Below are 18183 nucleotides of genomic sequence, written 5' to 3'. Positions count from 1 at the left end.
GACCAAGCAGCTCCATCAGAAAGTTCGATATTAGATGTATAAACAAGGTAAGTAGAAAAATCCTCACCTGAGTCCGTTTCTGAGCTGGACGGCCGCGGGCTAATACTATTGTGTGCCATCTGTGGACTGCTCTGCAGCATGCTGGAATCGTTGTACGTCCCAATGACCGGCACCGACACCGGCAGCGAGTAACTGTTGCCGGACATTCCGACTCCCCCACCTCCTCGACCTCCGCCTCCACCTCCTCCACCACCTCCAGCGGCCGCCGCCGCCGCCGACAGTTGCTGATTTCGCTGCATCATGATTTGAAAGTCCTCGTCGATCTTGTTGTACTTGGCCTCGGTGCGGGGCGTCAGGGTGTAGCTGTCCTCCGGTTCCGGCGAGTCCGGCGACATCGTGCCGTTTTTGTTCTCCTTCTGCGCGTTTACCTGCAACTGTGAGCAGACAGAACTTACAGGAATACGGGGCTGCCGGGGGGGCATGTGTCTGAGGTGTGTTTGAGGCTTTTTTTGGGCAACTTTTTGCAGTTTTTTTTTTTCGAAAAAAATATTACCACGCGCACACTTGTGAAGCAATTCTTAAGACGTTTTTAATTTTCCAGAAAGAAGCTTAAGGTGAGTGGAAGCGATAATTGGATAATTGGTTAAATGCAAGGAATTGGGATAAACACAGCACACAATAAAAGGTTATTACAATTGAACAACAACACAATTGAAAGTTATGAGTAAAATGTGGTAACTATTCTTTTCTAATTTATAGAAAGTGTGAAAGTTGATTCTAAAATTGAAAGCAGTTAAATTGCTTCAAGTTAATACGTTTGCATCTTTCCTAGTTTAATTGTGCACATTGTTAGGTAATAAGTTTTCCTCTCTCTTTAATGTATAAAACAAAATTCTTCAGCCATTTTGAAAATTTGCAACACAACACAACACAGCACACTCTCTCCGGTGGTTTTCACGTAGTGGGTCGGGCGGTACGTACCTCGATGATGTTCTTGTTCGTGAGCGACTCGTGCGGCTCGTTGTACTCGGTGTACTTGAGCAGCACCTTGTCCATGTCCGTGCTGGCGTACTGGTACAGCTTGTTACTGCTGCTGAAGATGATTAAGGCGATTTCGCAGTCGCACAGCACCGACAGCTCGTACGCCTTCTTCATGACGCCGAACTTGCGCTTGTTGAACGTCACCTGTTGCGTTGAAAAAAAAAGGAGAAGGAAATCGTATTAGTGAATAGGTTTTCTTACATCTGGAACGTCGGGCAAAAGTTCCCATCGATTGAGTCCTTGCGTTGGACGCAAGCAATCCTATCATATTAACGCACAAAGGCAAGTAATTGAATTCTTATTACTGAACAATTTTCGAATGAATTTATGCTTGCTAAAGCATTGTAAAGAACTGTACCAGCGGCAACAAATGCATATCAATAACGTTCAATTACGACACAGAAAAGGGGTTTAACAACTTGATTGATGATAAATGTATACAAATTTTGCCAGCCAATTTAGAGCTACCGACAGCAGCTAGAGTTGTAAGATGCTTAATTACTTAGAAATCACTTAAAACAAACTTCATCATCCCGGTATTGATCAATCCCTCAAATATGGTACATGATCTAGGTTTGTTATGAAGTCCAAACAAATATGAGCAAGCCCAAGTATGCTAAATATGATTTTTAACGAAAGAAGATGAACTTCAAATAGTTTTCAGTACATGAAACTTCTATTTCCATTTTAATTTTAATGTTTTTATGAACCCCGTAATTTTTGGGCCGAATTTGAAAGGCGAACATAAACTTTGAAAAACATTTGCAACGGCCTTATGACAAACACAGTAAAAAATTGTGTAAATTTGGAAGGTTTAATTTTGGAAGGTTGAATATTAACTCTTTTATGATGTAATTTTACCTCAACTAAGACTGAAAAAGCGACATTACACCAGAAAAGTGGTAAAATTACACATTTTCAGAGGTAATATTACACTTTTTTTCCAGATGGAATTTTACCATGATTTTTTTTCTGTGAAAACTCCAAATTTTATCAAAACTACGTATCGGGAAAAAAGTTAAATTTCATATTTTCGTAATATGGGAATCAAATAATCGGAAATTTATCAAAAAATTTAAAAAGTGAAAGTTTTTTTGAATTGTAATTTTTTAACAAGCTTAGATTTAAATAGTAGAGCAGTTGTCTAGGAAATCGGAATTTTTTTTTAATTTTAATATTTGTATTTTTTCCCGGGATTTACAGGAAAAAATATTTCCCGTTTCCCGGGAAATTTGTAAATTTCCCGAGAATTCCCGAAGTACAAGCGGAAGTGTACATTTTCCTACCTTTTTGGCACCAATGATTTGAAATTATACAAAAAATAATAATTAGAGCACCTGATTTAATTTTATGCATTTCAATCTACTGTTCATAACTAAAGATTTTTTTAAGAGGTCCTATAAGCTACTTTCTTCCATATGTTTATAGGAACTTATCAAAAAAAAAAAATCTGGATTTTGAAGAAATCAGCTTGTCTGTTAATTTCATTTCAAGGTTTAATTCAGATAATATTTCTTTCTGAAGCATACCCTACTAGGAATATTGTTGGCTTATATGTTGGGCAATAAAAATTACGCTATTATGGAATGAATATTAACTATTTTATTTTCGACAACCTATTTTAAAGATTTTTTTTGTTATATCATTTGAAAATAAGATATTCAAATATCGTTTAATTACAACCACTTTTACACTATGAAAATTATTTTAATCTAATTTATTTATTAAGCCACATAATCATATAACTAAAATCATACCAAAAATGGAACCACGAAAAATCATTAAAACAAATTCGTTTCAAAAACTCGCTTCAAAAATTTTAAAACTTTAAGTTGTGATTTCATGAAATAGTGTTTCAAGTTAACCCGGGCATGGTCTTCGGGTCTATAGGACCCAGTAGCACTATAAAAGTAATTGTAACTTTTGACCAAAAACACCTAGAGATCTGAAATTTTGTGACTTTGTGTATCTTACTAAGACACACATTCTGGCCAAAAATGAACTTCCGGTGGCCACCGGAAGTGCCCACCAAAAAAAAACTGACACCAATGGTATTCCGGGTCTATAGGACCCAGAAATGTTTTCAGCTGCCAAAATTCGAGATTGTAACCGATTTTGGATGTCTTGACCGCAAATGAAAGGCTAGGATGTCTACTTTCTGAACCCAACCGGCAGAACCGGTTTTGGACACCGTGGCCACCGGGAACCTGCTACAACCGAAAAAGTTCTTTTGAGGCCCCTACTTTGAGGACCTGTATCTCCGAAACGATTGCACATAGCAGGTTGCTTCCGGTTGCATTCGACAGATAATAACCTGAATTTTAAGCCCCAGAAAAATAATTGGTCCATAGTGGCCACCGGTTCCGGTAACCCGGAACTTCCGGAAAACTTGATTTTTGCAGTTTTTGACATAAAACCGTCACACAGACCAGTATTTTGAAACGGATTATTTTCCAAATCATTGCAGAAGGATACTACATACTACCCCTGACTGTTTGGTATCGGTTCTGGCCAACTCTGGCCAATCCGGAACCGGTTCCAGGGTACCACTAAAACGGTTCCAATAATTGTCACGCTAGAAACCCGTCATGTTGCATATAAAACTTCATGAAATTGCATGTTATGACCATCTGAGGTCATGCCGATGTCCTCTGACCCATCCTGGTCACTCCGGAACCGGTTACCGGTGGCCACTGGGGGACACTATCGGAATATGCAATGAACCCTATCATCCGACGTATCAAACTTCATGAAATTGAAAGTTATGACTATCTGAGGTCATGCCGATGTCCTCTGACCCATCCTGGTCACTCCGGAACCAGTTACCGGTGGCCACTGGGGGACATTATCGGAATATGCAATGAACCCTATCATCCGACATATCAAACTTCATGAAATTGAAAGTTATGACCATCTGAGGTCATGCCGATGTCCTCTGACCCATCCTGGTCACTCCGGAACCGGTTACCGGTGGCCACTGAGGGACACTATCGGAATATGCAATGAACCCTATCATCCGACGTATCAAACTTCATGAAATTGAAGTTATGACCATCTGAGGTCATGCCGATGTCCTCTGACCCATCCTGGTCACTCCGGAACCGGTTACCGGTGGCCACTGGGGGACACTATCGGAATATGCAATGAACCCTATCATCCGACGTATCAAATTTCCAGAAATTGAAAGTTATGACCATCTGAGGTCATGCCGATGTCCTCTGACCCATCCTGATCAATCCGGAACCGGATACCGGTGGCCACTGGGGGATCATATCGGAATATGCATAAACCCTATCATCCGACGTATCAAACTTCATGAAATTGAAAGTTATGACCATCTGAGGTCATGCCGATGTCTTCTGACCCATCCTGGTCACTCCGGAACCGGATACCGGTGGCCACTGGGGGACACTATCGGAATATGCATAAACCCTATCATCCGACGTATCAAACGTCATGAAATTGAAAGTTATGACCATCTGAGGTCATGCCGATGTCCCATGACACAACCTGGTTACTCCGGAACCGGTTACCGCTGGCCACTGAGGGACACTATCGAAATATGCAATGAACCCTATCATCCGACGTATCAAACTTCATGAAATTGCAAGTTATGACCATCTGAGGTCATGCCGATGTCTTATTACCTAACCTGATCACTCCGGAACCGGTCGCCGGTGGCCACTTGGGGGCACTATCGAAATATGCAATGAACCCTGTCATCCGACGTATCAAACTTCATGAAATTGAACATTCTTACCATCTGAGGTCATGCTAACGTCCTTTGAACTTATCTGGTCACTCCAGAATCGGTTACCGTTGGCCACTTGGTGACACTCTCTGAGTATGTAGTAAACCCTATCATCCGACGTATCAAACTTCATGAAATTGAAAGTTATGACCATCTGAGGTCATGCTAACGTTCTTTGAACTTATCTGGTCACTTCGGAGTCGGTTTCCAATGGCCACTTGGGGAAACTTGTGGAATATGCTAGAAACCCTATCATCCGAAATATCAAACTTCATAGAATTGAAAAATTATTTCTATCCAAGGTTATGCCGACCTAAACTAACCTTACCTGATCAATCTGGAACCGGTTACCTATGGCCACTGAGGGCCACTCCGGGACCGGTTACCAGTGGCTTTTGGGGAACATTATCGTAATATGCAATGACGGCATATCGAACAACATGAAATTGAACAATATTATATCTAAGGTCCCCTAACTCTATCTGGCTTTTGGAATCGGTTACCGGTGGCAACTGGTGTACACTTGTGGAATATGCGGAATAGAAACCCTATCGTCCCACATATCAAACTTCATGAGGCCGTCTTTCTCTCAAACCGAGTGTTGCCGAGATTTGGGTGCAGAAACTCTTTCATCTAACCTTTGATTTTGATATTTTAGAAATTATAGACACGCAAAAATCGGTATTTTCTCGGATAGCTAAGCTGCACTATTGGCGTTAAAATCCTCTAAATGCGAATCCAAACATGTTTGGAACTTGCTACTCGGCATGTTGTTTTGGGTACCAGGATACTGCGGTATTGAAGGCATTGAAATGGCTGATGAACTTGCCAGACTAGGCCTATCAAACATATTCGTGGATCCCGAGCCGTTCCTTGGAATCTCAAAACGTGCCGTGAAGCAAGAAATTACGAATTCGTCGCTTGTGTGCTATCTATCTCCTATCTTTTTACAGCAGACGTGTTACAAGATAACACAAGTGACGAATTGAGGACAATCGCAGTGGCCATCGTAAACCGATTCCGAAGTGACCAGATAAGTTCAAAGGACGTTAGCATGACCTCAAATGGTAATAATGTTCAATTTCATGAAGTTTGATACGTCGGATGATAGGGTTTATTACATAATCAGAGAGTGTCACCAAGTGGCCACAGGTAACCGGTTCCGGAGTGATCAGGTTGGGTCAGAGGACATCGTCTTGATCCCAGATGATCATAACTTTCAATTTCATGAAGTTTGACACGTCGGATGATAGGGTTCATTGCATATTCCGATAGTGTCCCCAAGTGGCCACCGGTAACCAGTTCCATCGAAAACCGGTTCCGGGCCAGGTTAGGTCAGAAGACATCGGCAGGATCTCAGATGGTCATAACTTTCAATTTCATGAAGTTTGATACGTCGGATGATAGGGTTCATTGCATATTCCGATAGTGTCCCCCAGTGGCCACCGGTAACCGGTTCCGGAGTGACCAGGATGGGTCAGAGGACATCGGCATGACCTCAGATGGTCATAACTTTCAATTTCTGGAAATTTGATACGTCGGATGATAGGGTTCATTGGATATTCCGATAGTGTCCCCAGTGGCCTCCGGTAACCGATTCCGGAGTGACCAGGTTGGGTCAGGGACATCGGCATGACATCAGATGGTCATAACTTTCAATTTCATGAAGTTTGATACGTCGGATGATAGGGTTCATTGCATATTCCGATAGTGTCCCCCAGTGGCCACCGGTAACCGGTTCCGGAGTGACCAGGATGGGTCAGAGGACATCGGCATGGCCTCAAATGGTCATAACTTTCAATTTCATGAAGTTTGATACGTCGGATGATAGGGTTCATTGCATATTCCGATAGTGTCCCCAGTGGCCACCGGTAACCGGTTCCGGAGTGACCAGGATGGGTCAGAGGACATCGGCATGGCCTCAGATGGTCATAACTTTCAATTTCATGAAGTTTGATACGTCGGATGATAGGGTTCATTGCATATTCCGATAGTGTCCCCCAGTGGCCACCGGTAACCGGTTCCGGAGTGACCAGGATGGGTCAGAGGACATCGGCATGACCTCAGATGGTCATAACATGCAATTTCATGAAGTTTTATATGCAACATGACGGGTTTCTAGCGTGACAATTATTGGAACCGTTTTAGTGGTACCCTGGAACCGGTTCCGGATTGGCCAGAGTTGGCCAGAACCGATACCAAACAGTCAGGGGTAGTATGTAGTATCCTTCTGCAATGATTTGGAAAATAATCCGTTTCAAAATACTGGTCTGTGTGACGGTTTTATGTCAAAACTGCAAAAATCAAGTTGTCCGGAAGTTCCGGGTTACCGGAACCGGTGGCCACTATGGACCAATTATTTTTTCTGGGGCTTAAAATTCAGGTTATTATCTGTCGAATGCAACCGGAAGCAACCTGCTATGTGCAATCGTTTCGGAGATACAGGTCCTCAAAGTAGGGGCCTCAAAAAGAACTTTTTTCGGTTGTAGCAGGTTCCCGGTGGCCACGGTGTCCAAAACCGGTTCTGCCGGTTGGGTTCAGAAAGTAGACATCCTAGCCTTTCATTTGCGGTCAAGACATCCAAAATCGGTTACAATCTCGAATTTTGGCAGCTGAAAACATTTCTGGGTCCTATAGACCCGGAATACCATTCGTGTATGTAGAAAACGAAGACCATGGCCAGGTTAAATAGCGCTATAAATAAGATTGTTGAGGAAAATTTAAAGAATTTCTTTTTATAATGATTTCTGAGACAAATTTAAAGGCTATTTAATTATTGTGGGGCTTAGATTTTCATTGTCCAAACATTCTGATTAAAAAAATACTTCTCAACAAAAAATACTAATAATAAAAGTTTTTCATTTGGTACGATTTGAAAGACAGCATTGAAAGTTAGAAAATTCATATATTAACTCAAAGGTGCATGATTTTTTACAAGCAGTCAAGCCATTAAAGTTGATGTTCTATACAATTCTGTTGCAAAATATTAATAGGAAACAGGTCAGAATGATTTTCGTTAAATTCCAAATTTCCCGGGAATTTTGTAACCCCGGGAAATTGGACGATCTCCATGCAAATTTGGCATCTGTCCATACAAAAATGATACATGAAAATTCAAAAATCTTTTGAAGGAAGCTTTGATCGATTTGGTGTCTTCGGCAAAGTTGTAGGTATGGTTATGGACTACACTGAAAAAAAATGATACATGGTAAATTTTTTTTGGTGATTTTTAATTTCACTTTTTGTCACTAAAACTTAATTTGCAAAAAAAAAAAAACATAACATAACTTGAAAATGGTGAACTTTATCAAAATTTCACTAAGAACTTTTTGATTGCAAATTCTATTTTACAACGAAAAATTAAGTTGAAATATATTTGCGACCAATATTTAGATTTTTTGAAAAAATCTGTATTAATTCTAAAATTCATAACATGGTCAAAGATTTTTTGCACATTCTGGACATTTCTGAAAAGTTGGCATAATATATCCTCTAAAACATATCAGAAAATAATAAAAAAATAAGTGTTTTATTGCAAATCAAGTTTTAGTGAAATTAAAAACAGGAAAATTGATGTTTTTTTACTCTCACCCAAACAACCCACATTAGAAAATGTCGATACATCAGCAACTAATGGTCGGATTTTCAAAATAAGAAACATTTTTGTTTTTTTTTTATTTTGATTTTTTAGGAAACGATTTTTTTATTTGAATTTATATCTATTCAGATTTTATTTTCCACTCATTCAGTTAAAAATAATATTGAGTTTCCAATCACAATCGCTGATTTTTCACCTCAAATTTGAAAACTATGAATTTTCATCAAACAACGTACTTCCGAGGAAAAAAAAATCTATTTTCATGTATTTATAATATGCATCACATGTAAGGAATTTATAATAGATGTTTAAAGTAACACAATTTTTATTTTTTTAAAGATTTGCACAAAACAAGTTTTTTATTAAAGAACTCAAGCTTGATGATGATCACGAGATGATCAATTCATAATAATTCAAAAAATTCATAGAAATCGACAGCTACACAACAAAAATGATTTTTGGAAGGTCGAAAATTTGGTTGTTTGAATGTTACCTCTACCTCTGGTACCTAAAAATGTTTAAAAATGTGAATCTGATGAAAATTCACAAAAAACTGATGAAAATTCACAAAAAACTGATGAAAATTAACCAGAATAACAATAGTTGGTCATAATTACTTCCAGAACTGCAGAATATAATGCACATTAAAACAACTTGAAATTTAGGTATTTTCTCGAAAATATGTCTAGAATTTTCAGAAAAGTGTTCATAGAGGTTATGGATGGTCTCTAAGCTGTATAAGCATAGCCGAAGCCCGATACACTGAAATAAAACCAATTCTCGAAATCGTGAGTTAAATTCACGAATGCGAGAACCACGAAGGAATATATTCACGTTTATGGTGCAAATGCACCATACTCATGAATAAATTCCTTCGTGGTTCTCACATTCGTGAACTTAATTCACGATTACGAGAATTGATTTTTTTCTGTGTACAAATTATACATTCCCATTATTTCGTTACCGGTAAGCAGATATTAAATTGCAAAACACACACAATTCAACCTTTGGTCTTTTCAATTATTGATAATGATGAATGTCTAAAAATTGCTTTTAATCAATGCTTTCAATGCTCACCTGTCGGTTCCGTTCGTCCGTTATCCGTGAGATCTGAATCTTTTTCCTGCCCATCCTTGGTGCTTTTTGCTGCTGCTTCTGTTGCTGCCTCCGAGTGCGCTAATCAACGGTGCTAATTTAGGTGCTCCAGTTTTACTGGCTTAACTCCTTCCTGCCTGCTAAGTACGGTTGCTCTCGGTTGGCTGGGTTCGTGTCTCCGCTAGAACACGGATCACACACGTCACGAAACCAACTACGGCAAGAAAAAATAAACGACAATCCTTTGGTTTGTCGCACTTCCTCTTTCTGCTGTGGTAGAAAATAGCACTTTCTTCAATCTTCCTTACTCTTCACTTAAACACTACCGGAACATCCACTCACAGCCCCTCGCAGACATGCTCACCCACACACACACACACCAACAGACGCCACACTACCACGCAGTCACGAATGACTTGTTTTTTATTTGAGCTGTGTGATTTGTTGACCACTTCCGGTCTTTCTATTCCCAGAATTGCTGCCTTTTTTATTATTTTCCTTCCCGGACAAACGACAAAGTTTCCTCAACTGCCGCCAGCAATAACACGGTCACTTTTTCCGGCCCGGAGTCCGGATTTCCACTCTGCCACGGGCAGGAACAACACCAACACAAAACAATTGCAACTTCGTCGTTTATTTTATTTTTTTGCTTCGCCGGGAAAACTCACAAAGTCTTGCTGCACGTGGTCTGCAAATAGAGAACAGAAAAAAATGATTTAAAATAAATCCTTAAATACCAATTAGAATGTATTATTGGAACCAATAATTATACGAAGAAATATTATTAACAATTATTCCATCTGCCAACGTCAAGGTTCTTTTCCAAACAAGACCTTTCCGCAATCAACAACAACTTCCCACCACGACTTCCAAACAATTATTCTAATCTAAATGGTGCGTGCATTGCGTCAAAAGCCCTCGCCCTATAGCATTGCATGCACTGATGCATTTTTCATCAAGCTTTTCCGCGTGCACGTGTAACCTATTGTGTGCTGACTGAGTGACCAACCAGTTGTATGAATGGGTCCTGGAAAGCCAGCCCACACCATGCAAAAGGCAAAAAACAGACGACTATGAAAGTTTTAATAGTGCTGCATATTCATACGTTTAAAGTATGCAACCATCCATCCATCATGAGTGGGGTTTCCCCCCTGAACGCCAACTCGATTTTTATAGAAGGGCAAGTTGGATTGAAGTAGAAAAAATCAAATTTAAATTGGAGAAATCATCTGTTATAAATTAAAACACAAATAAACGAAAGATTTTATTTCAAAGTCAGTTCCTTAACAAGAAAAATTATTTCAGCAATACCCAAGGAAGATGTTCTGTTGAATATCTTAAAATTAAATTTATAACCTGCCTTTTAATAAAACAAAAACAAAACCCAAATAAAAAAATCTTTAAAATGAAGAATTTAAAATACTCTAATGATATAAATAAATTTACAAAATGTGAACCAAAAAAACAAAAATTCTTAAAATACTACCATCCCAATTGAAAAAATAATTGTTAGCACAGCCACCTTTTAAAACATTATCCTATGACAAGGTTGCCACTTCTTCAAACTTTATGATTCATCAGAGACAAACGTTATGTATCAATCTAACGGTGTAGATTATTTTTAGTCTGTACGAAATTTTCGTTCAAAATTCAGGCCTCGGACTTTTTTTAAGCACTACAACTATGTTTTGAAATCTTGTGACAGGCTTGCCAGATTACCAAAGTTACCAGTAACAAATTCAAATTCTAGACTATCATTTGAAAGAGACTTGAGATGTAAAAAAGCCCAATTTAAAGCTTAGTCAAGATTTTTTAATTTTTTTTCAAATATTTTTATTTAAATGGAAAAAAATATTTTTGAAATTCTGAAATCAACTCTAACATTTCAAAACGCATTACATTGAATATTTGACCTTTTTGAAATGTTAGTCCATTGAGTCATTATTTTCTTTTTATTATATTTTCATCGAAAAATCATACAATTTCACCAATGTTTAATTTTTTAACAATGAAAATAGAACCACTAGTTTCTGAGAGATTGGTACTAGACAATAAAAGGCTGTTTGGATGAGACCAAAACCACTTAAATTATTTGTTTCTTTTTTTTTATTTGCTGTATTTCAGCAAGCAGAGGTCTAATCTTCAATGTCACTTAGGCAATTTCATTGGAAATTTTCTCAAATTTTCTAAAAAAAAATACTTTTAGGAATGAACTATCATGGACACTATTTTAAAAATCGAAAAAGTGGAATTTTTCAGTTAAAACAAAATATTAGGTTGCAAAATTTTGAAAACGGTTAACTTTATAGAAAATAAAATTTGCATTATTTTTCGATTGCAAATTTGATTTTACATTAAAACTGAATTAAAACAAAATGTTAGTGGAATTTCTGTATTTCGAAAAAAAAACATGTTTTTTTTTAATCATAATTTTTGTCAGTATTTTCCTATGGCTCAAAGGTTGAAATTGTGTGTCCTCTAAAACAAATGAAAACATCTCAAAAATTTAAAAAAAATACGGATTTTGGAAAATTGACTTTTTGTGATAGTTAAAAATTCGGATTTTTTTCTGAATATTCCTCTTCAATACCAACTTTGCCCAAGACATCAAACCGATCCGAAATTTTCTTCAAAAATTACAGGTTTTCGAATATTTAAGTACCATTTTTGTATGGACAGATGCCAAAATTGTATGGATGAATCAATGTCACAGGGAAGGCCCCTACAAAGTTTGATCAAAATTTAAAAAAATATAAATAAAATCAATTTCCGGTTTTGGTGGAGAAATGCTCCTATACCAAGAAATTTTGCATCAATAGTATCTCTATACACTTTTTGCGTGTTGGTCATATAAAAGAAAACGGCTAAAAATAAAATTAAAACAGAACCAATTTCATGTCTTCGGCAATGTTGTAGGTTAGGACTGTTTAAAAAAAATGCACATAAAATTAATTTGGGAGTAATACTTTTGTTAAAAAAAGATTTTTTATAGAAAATATTGAAAAGAAGATGGAACTTACAGAAGAAAATTTATTTTATGTTAAAATTTCCGATTGTTTTTGCATTCAAAGGATACTTCATGAATGATTAACATCCCTGAAAAATAAATCAGAGAATTGGTTGTTGAGACACAGTCTATTTTGAAAGAAAATAAACTATTGCAAACATCATATCACTGCTCGTTTTTTTTTAAATAATGAATTTATTGCTTTAAATTTAGATGACAAAGAATAAAACTTTTTTGAAATATTTTAATCATTTTAATAAAATATTAAAAAAAAAAACAAAACAACAAAAAAATTAAAAGTATCATCTTGAAATTATTTTAACATTCGTATGAATAAATAATGACAAAGAGAATATATGAACAAAGCCTTAAGCTTATGAGAAAATTAAATAACGTGAAATGTTTGCGAATTTCATGATTTATTTTTAAATAAATTTCAAGATGAACTGTTAGTTTTTAAATTATTTTAAACCAATAATTATTTCAATTAAAGTCTCAATTTCAAATGACAAGTTGCAAATAAATATTGCACCCCATCGTCCCCAAACCCACTGCACACGAGTTTTCCAACTTTTCCAAGAGTCCACACAGTGCTCACACTCACACAAAGCGCTCCGCAATGCACTTTTTCCCCGGGACGAATTTTCCCTCGTGCTTGCATATTTTTTTTCCTTTCGTGTCTACGCGCGGGTGCAAGCAAACGTGTGCTGCTCTCTCTCTCTTCAAGCTGGACGAGGAGGGCGGGCAGCAAAGAAAGAGAGTAAAAAAAAAACAACCAAACGACTAATCGATATATTAATGTCGTCTTCAAGGATGTGCTGCAGCACTGGAATTTCCACGGTCACCTGGAAAAGTCACGGCCAGAGTCTCGGAAGGGCCTCCAAAAGAAAGCACTTTTGGAGGTTGCCCCAAGCCAGGTTTGCGTGTCAAACAAAATAGTGTGAGGTGTTGATAAATGGCCGTTTTGGGCATTATTACAGTGGAAGGCACAACAAAAAACGAAATTTCCACTAAACACAAAACATTAAATTTCAACGGCCAGTCAATTTGCCGGCAGCTGTTCATTAGTGTGTAGGGCCACAATGTACGTTGTGTTAGCAGCCAGACGACAGCTGAAGACATCCTCCCGCGATCTTGTTTGCTTCTGAAGAAGCAGAGAGAGTGCACAAGTCGGGAAGCATATAAATTTTCCTGGAACAGTTGCTGCTCGGAATGACTCAAGGGAAACTGAGACAATTTTTTAAGAAGAAAATAAAAAGTCGATCAAAATTCGTCCCCATACCCCATAACTAAATCGTGATGAGTAGTTCCAACTGACGTCACACTATCGAGCGTCGTGTCGGGATTGAGGCGGGTGTGAGAGTGAAATGGTCTATAATTTAAGCACCGCTGATTGTGGACATTTCGTCAAGGGCTTTCAACAGCTGATTTATGTGGACATCAGCAACTCTAAATGAATCGGAGAGAAAACGCGTGGGACGTAGACAGGCTGACAGCTGCGCGGGGGAAATCACCTCTCAATTAAAGGGGAAATTTTTGGAGAATAATTGGTAAATTGAGGGTTTTACAAAACTAACAAATAAAAATTCTTCAGAGTTAAATTACTAAAATAAAGCAATTTGACTTAGGATCAATTCTCTGAGTTTTCGGTCATTCGGTTTTTTTTTGTATTTTTTAATCCGGCTGAAACTTTTTTGGTGCCTTCGGTATGCCCAAAGAAGCCATTTTGCATCATTAGTTTGTCCATATAATTTTGCATACAAATTTGGCAGCTGTCCATACAAAAATGATACGTGAAAATTCAAAAATCTGTATCTTTTGAAGGAATTTTTTGATCGAGTTGGTGTCTTCGACAAAGTTGTAGGTATGGATATGGACTACACTGTAAAAAAATGATACACGGTAAAAAAAATTTTGGTGATTTTTTATTTAACTTTTTGTCACTAAAACTTGATTTGCAAAAAAAACACTATTTTTAATTTTTTTTTATTTTTTGATATGTTTTAGAGGACATAAAATGCCATTTTTTCAGAAATTTCCAGAATGGGCAAAAAATCTTTGACTGAGTTATGATTTTTTGAATCAATACTGATTTTTTTTAAAAAATCGAAATATCGGTCGCAAAATTTTTTCAACTTCATTTTTCGATGTAAAATCGAATTTGCAATCAAAAAGTACTTTAGTGAATTTTTGATAATGTGCACAGTTTTCAAGTTATAGCCATTTTAAGGTAACTTTTTTGAAAATAGTCGCAGTTTTTCATTTTTTAAAATTAGTGCCCATGTTTGCCCACCTTTGAAAAAAATATTTTTGAAAAGCTGAGAAAATTCTCTATATTTTGCTTTATTGAACTTTGTTGATGCGACCCACAGTTGCTGAGATATTGCTATGCAAAGGCTAAAAAACAGGAAAATTGATGTTTTCTAAGTCTCACCCAAACAACCCAACATTTTCTAATGTCGATATCTCAGCAACTATAGGTCCGATTTACAATGTTAAAATATGAAACATTCGTGAAATTTTCCGATCTTTTCGAAAAAAATATTTTCAAAAATTTAAAATCAAGACTAACATTTTAAACGGGCCAATCATTCAATATTACGCCCATTTAAAATGTTAGTCTTGATTTTAAATTTTTGAAAATATTTTTTTCGAAAAGATCGGAAAATTTCACGAATGTTTCATGTTTTAACATTGTAAATCGGACCTATAGTTGCTGAGATATCGACATTAGAAAATGTTGGGTTGTTTGGGTGAGACTTAGAAAACATCAATTTTCCTGTTTTTTAGCCTTTGCATAGCAATATCTCAGCAACTGTGGGTCGCATCAACAAAGTTCAATAAAGCAAAATATAGAGAATTTTCTCAGCTTTTCAAAAATATTTTTTTCAAAGGTGGGCAAACATGGGCACTAATTATAAAAAATGAAAAACTGCGACTATTTTCAAAAAAGTTACCTAAAAATGGTTATAACTTGAAAACGGTGCACTTTATCAAAAATTCACTAATAGTAGTTTATGCAACAAGTTGCAAAAAGAGGATTTTTTCAGCACGAGTCGTACATTTATCCAACGAGGTTCACCGAGTTGGATAAATACGAAGAGTGCTCAAAAAATAAAGTTTTGCAACGAGTTCCATACAACATTTTTTGCAATTCCAAAAAACACACACTGAGTGAAATTTTAAGCCAATTTTTCATGTATTTTGTCAATAAATCGTTTAAATAAAAAAATGTTGAAAAGTGTTACTTTTCGAAACAAGTGCTAAAAAGTTCAACTTTTCAGCACCCATTTGAGTGCTGAAAAGTAGAACTTTTCCTTCAAAAGATAGAGATTTTTGAATTTTCACATATCATTTTTGTATGGACAGCTGCCAAATTTGTATGGAAAATTATATGGACAAACTAATGATGCAAAATGGCTTCTTTGGGCATACCGAAGGCACCAAAAAAGTTTCAGCCAGATTAAAAAATACAAAAATTAAAATTAAAGAAAAAAGACCGATTCCTTAGAGAACTGCTCTTAGGTTAATTAAGTTTACTACGACATGACTTTTTTTCATTATGAATAATCGAAATAAAGGTCATACATATATCCCAGAGCGCAGCGAGCTGATCCGCCAAGAAGTCACTCAAGCGAAAGTCAAAAGGAAGAAAAAAAAACTACATTTCCAGAAATTGAGAGTGACATTAGAGCTGAGGAGGGTTAGCTTTTCCTTCCGTCGTGTCTAACTCGTCCTTTCTTCGCACAATTCCCAAAGCTGAGGAATACCTTCTCTACTTTGGAGGCTGAATGTTAGGATGTTCGCACAGGGGAAAACAAGCTCGATTTTTTTTTAATTATTCACTGCAAATTCTCAACCAAACATTCATCAATCTAATCAGATAACTGTGGCTTGTTCGTTGAATAATATTCTTCAGGAAAACCACATCCTGTCTGGTGTGCGTATTTTTCCTATGAAATGATTTCTTATCGAAACTTTTCTGTAGTCTATTGCGCGAAACACTTTTTTTTCTAGAGAAAACAACGCATTCTTGACGTTGATAAATGCATTCGAGTGAGGGGCGCAGCACATTTGGCAACAAAATATTGTAGGTTAGGTAAGCGAGACTTGGCGCGGTTGTTGAGTGTTCTTGTATGCATGTAGTGCTGCCGGGTTTACTGGTATGTGGCAACGAGTTGATGGGTTTGGTGGTATATAACTTCCTGACTTGACTCGGCTCGTCAGGAGGTACATAATCACAACCTCGGATCATCTCACCGCCATCAACAGTAGCTGCAGCAGCAGAAACAACAACTAAAACGGCAACAATTTTAGGGTGTTAGAACCTATTATTAACCACTTAAAATAGATTGAAAATTTTGATTCTTGCACATAAGATTCCAAGAACTTCTTAAAATGGAAAATAAATGTTTATTCTAAGCAAACATTTCTTATCCTTTTTGTGATTCGCAATTATTCTGAATTTTCTCGTATCAACATTTTTAGCTTAAATCCACACTATTCCTTCGATTTAATTTGTTTTAGATTTTTCTGGTAACTTTTCAAACATTTTGGACTGAAAATTTAAAATTCTGAGATGCAAAAAAAATGTTTTTTTTTAATTCTATATCCATTGACATGTAATAAAAGTTTTGTAAATTTGGGAGGTGTAACTTTGCAAGTGTGAATCTAATCTCTTTTGTGATTGAAAAAGTGACGTTACACAATTTTCAAAGGGGACCATCGATAAACCACGTGGACACCTTCTTGAGAATCAGTTCTCTCAGATTTCGGTCATTCGATTTTTTTTTGTATTTTATAATCCGACTGAAACTTTTTTGGTGCCTTCGGTATGCCCAAAGAAGCCATTTTGCATCATTAGTTTGTCCATATAATTTTCCATACAAATTTGGCAGCTGTCCATACAAAAACGATGTATGAAAATTCAAAAATCTGTATCTTTTGAAGAATTTTTTTTATCGATTTGGTGTCTTGGGCAAAGTTGTAGGTATAGTTATGGACTACACTGAAAAAAATGATACACGGTAAAAAAAAATTTGGTGATTTTTTATTTAACTTTTTGTCACTAAAACTTGATTGGCAAAAAAACACTATTTTTATTTTTATTTTTTCATTATTTTAATATGTTTTAAAGAACATCAAATGCCAACTTTTCAGAAATTTCCAGGTTGTGCAAAAAATCTTTGACCGAGTTATAAATTTTTGAATCAATACTGATTTTTTCAAAAATCGAAATATTGGTCGCAAAAATTTTTCAACTTCATTTTTTGATGCAAAATCAAATTTGCAATCAAAAAGTACTTTAGTGAAATTTTAATAAAGTGCACCGTTTTCAAGTAAAGGCAATTTTTCGGCAACTTTTTTGTAAATAGTCGCAGTTTTTCATTTTTTAAAAATAGTGCACATGTTTGCCGATTTAAAAAAAAAATTGAAAAGCTTAGAAAATTCTCTACATTTTGCACTTTTGAACTTTGTTGATATCACCATAACAAATGGTCCGATTTACAGAGTTAAAATATGAAACATTCGTGAAATTTTCCGATCGTTTCGAAAAAAAAAACATTTTTAAAATTTTTAAACCTAGACTAACATTTTGAAAGGGCGTAATATTGAATATTTGGCCCTCTTGAAATGTTAGTCTTGATTCAAAAATTTTGAAAATATTTTTTTCAAAGAGATCGGAAAATT

The 18183-nt window shown here is 36.4% G+C and overlaps 1 protein-coding gene across 14 annotated transcripts in view; it reads right to left on the bottom strand.

The window, feature by feature from the left end:
• The window catches only part of LOC6030964 (myocyte-specific enhancer factor 2), a 132348-nt gene that overhangs the window by 16079 nt on the left and 98086 nt on the right, over positions 1-18183 (bottom strand). For 11 of the 14 annotated variants that reach the window (XM_038259502.1, XM_038259513.1, XM_038259503.1 and 8 more), the window contains 3 exons: positions 9468-10173; positions 982-1185; positions 68-434 (listed from right to left, as the gene is read on the bottom strand). In XM_038259502.1, coding sequence (XP_038115430.1) covers positions 68-434; positions 982-1185; positions 9468-9521 — 625 coding nt within the window. In that variant the 5' untranslated portion in view covers positions 9522-10173. The remainder of the gene's footprint in view (positions 1-67; positions 435-981; positions 1186-9467; positions 10174-18183) is intronic. The other 3 variants (XM_038259508.1, XM_038259514.1, XM_038259510.1) reach the window with 1 other exon arrangement.

This window comes from Culex quinquefasciatus, chromosome 3, assembly GCF_015732765.1.
Source record: "Culex quinquefasciatus strain JHB chromosome 3, VPISU_Cqui_1.0_pri_paternal, whole genome shotgun sequence".
In the NCBI taxonomy this organism is placed as follows: Eukaryota; Metazoa; Arthropoda; class Insecta; order Diptera; family Culicidae; genus Culex; species Culex quinquefasciatus.
This window is presented reverse-complemented; position numbering and strand designations above follow the sequence as displayed.